The sequence below is a fragment of the Diadema setosum genome, chromosome 9 (assembly GCF_964275005.1).
Source record: "Diadema setosum chromosome 9, eeDiaSeto1, whole genome shotgun sequence".
Classification (NCBI taxonomy): Eukaryota; Metazoa; Echinodermata; class Echinoidea; order Diadematoida; family Diadematidae; genus Diadema; species Diadema setosum.
In genome coordinates this window covers 26,481,620-26,483,179 of record NC_092693.1, presented here as the reverse complement: position 1 = coordinate 26,483,179, position 1,560 = coordinate 26,481,620, and the positions used below count along the sequence as shown (strand labels likewise).

At 43.5% G+C, this 1,560-nt stretch overlaps 1 protein-coding gene across 1 annotated transcript; it reads right to left on the bottom strand.

The window, feature by feature from the left end:
- Positions 1-300: 300 nt before the first annotated feature.
- LOC140233263 (uncharacterized) lies at positions 301-1,271 on the bottom strand. Its single transcript, XM_072313375.1, has 2 exons — positions 1,096-1,271; positions 301-1,051 (listed from the first exon to the last, which is right to left on the bottom strand). Exons 1-2 carry the CDS (start codon positions 1,269-1,271, stop codon positions 301-303), a joined length of 927 nt encoding a protein of 308 aa, XP_072169476.1.
- Between the last annotated feature and the right edge of the window lie 289 nt (positions 1,272-1,560).

Here is a 1,560-nt window from a genome sequence, read left to right as displayed (position 1 = left end):
TTGTTTCTTCCTTTTCCTTTTCTCAGGAATTTTGCCTTTGTCCATTCTGTAGTGCCTGGATGTCGATACTTTATGTTTGCATTCACTTTGGGTATAAGCACTTGTGCATTCTCCTCATTTCTCATTTGATCAACCTGTTCTTCAATTCCCTCTTGTTGTTGGGCACTATCATTGTCACTTCCTTCATTTAGCACAGACACATCGACATCATCATTGTTGTGATTTTCTTCCACAGATTCGTTATCATCCATTTCTGCCAGGACAGTCAGTTTGCCACTTTCAGTTTGTTTGATTCAAGTGTCATCTTTGCTTCTGTTGTCTCATGTCATCTGGAGATGTAGTGTCGTGATTGCTTTTGATCAACTTACGGGATGCCACTCTGACTAGTTGACTGCCATGTCTGATGAAGACAATCTTGCCATCCTGTCCTATCACTTTTCCCAGACCTCGCCACCTGTCACTGTCATTATGTTTAAAGTACACACATTCACCAGGTTGAAACAGGAATTCTGGAACTCTGAAGTTGTGATGTAGGGCTCTGTGAATCCACTCGGAAGCTTCAGACCTTGTGTAGGCTCTTCTGGCAGCATGAAGGGCATTCAGATGTTTTGCCACAGCTTCACTGACTTTTCCTAGTGCTGGTGGGCAATTGTTCAAGACTGAAGGAAGGTTTGGATTTGTTCCCAAAACTAGCTGGATTGGGCTAAATCCACTCTGATTTTGCAGGCAGTTTTTTGCATTTACAGCCCATGTAAGGGTGACTTCCAGGTTCATCTGAGGGTCCTCTTCCATCATCTTCTGCACACAGATATCCACAACATAGTGGTTTCTTTCACAAATGCCATTTGACCATGGCGAGTATGCTGCTGTGGTGCAAACTTCAATGTTCAATTGTTCTGTCAACTCTCTGTATTCGGCATTGCTGAGCTCTCCTCCATTGTCAACCAGAAATTTCTTGGGTGGCCCGAATCTGACTGCAATCCACTCCGTTGGGATGCTTTCTACAATCACCTTGGGTGTCTTTCTTCTGATCACTTTGCTCTTACTGAATCTAGTGAACAGGTCAATGAAATGCAAGAAGTACACTTCGCAAACTGCTTCAGATCCATGGCTACCACATCATTGAACTGTCTAGCCAGAGGCAGACTCACTGCAGGACGAGGTGGTGTTTTCTTGTACCTCTTACACACCTCACATTTGTTGCTGACCTCCTCAATGAGGGTGGCATAGTCATCTTCAAGAGCATCCTTCATGATATAGCTTTCAAGCATTTTGCCGTGGGGTGAGCAAACTGGTGGTGAAGTTTGGTGATCATCTTTTTCTCTTCTTCCTGGGTTGTATTTTCTAGAACCATATTCACCTTTTCAATCTGCATCTCACATCTCTCAGTGGTAAATAGTAGTGGCCAGTGAAGTGGTATCAAGGTCTAGCTTCTTTCCATTGACTTCTAGGGTGTCATCAGCCATGTTCAGAGTGAATCCCAACCATTTCATATCTGGCTTACTGAGTATCAGTGGAATGTCACTTTCTATCACATTAGTCACAATTGTCTTCTGACCA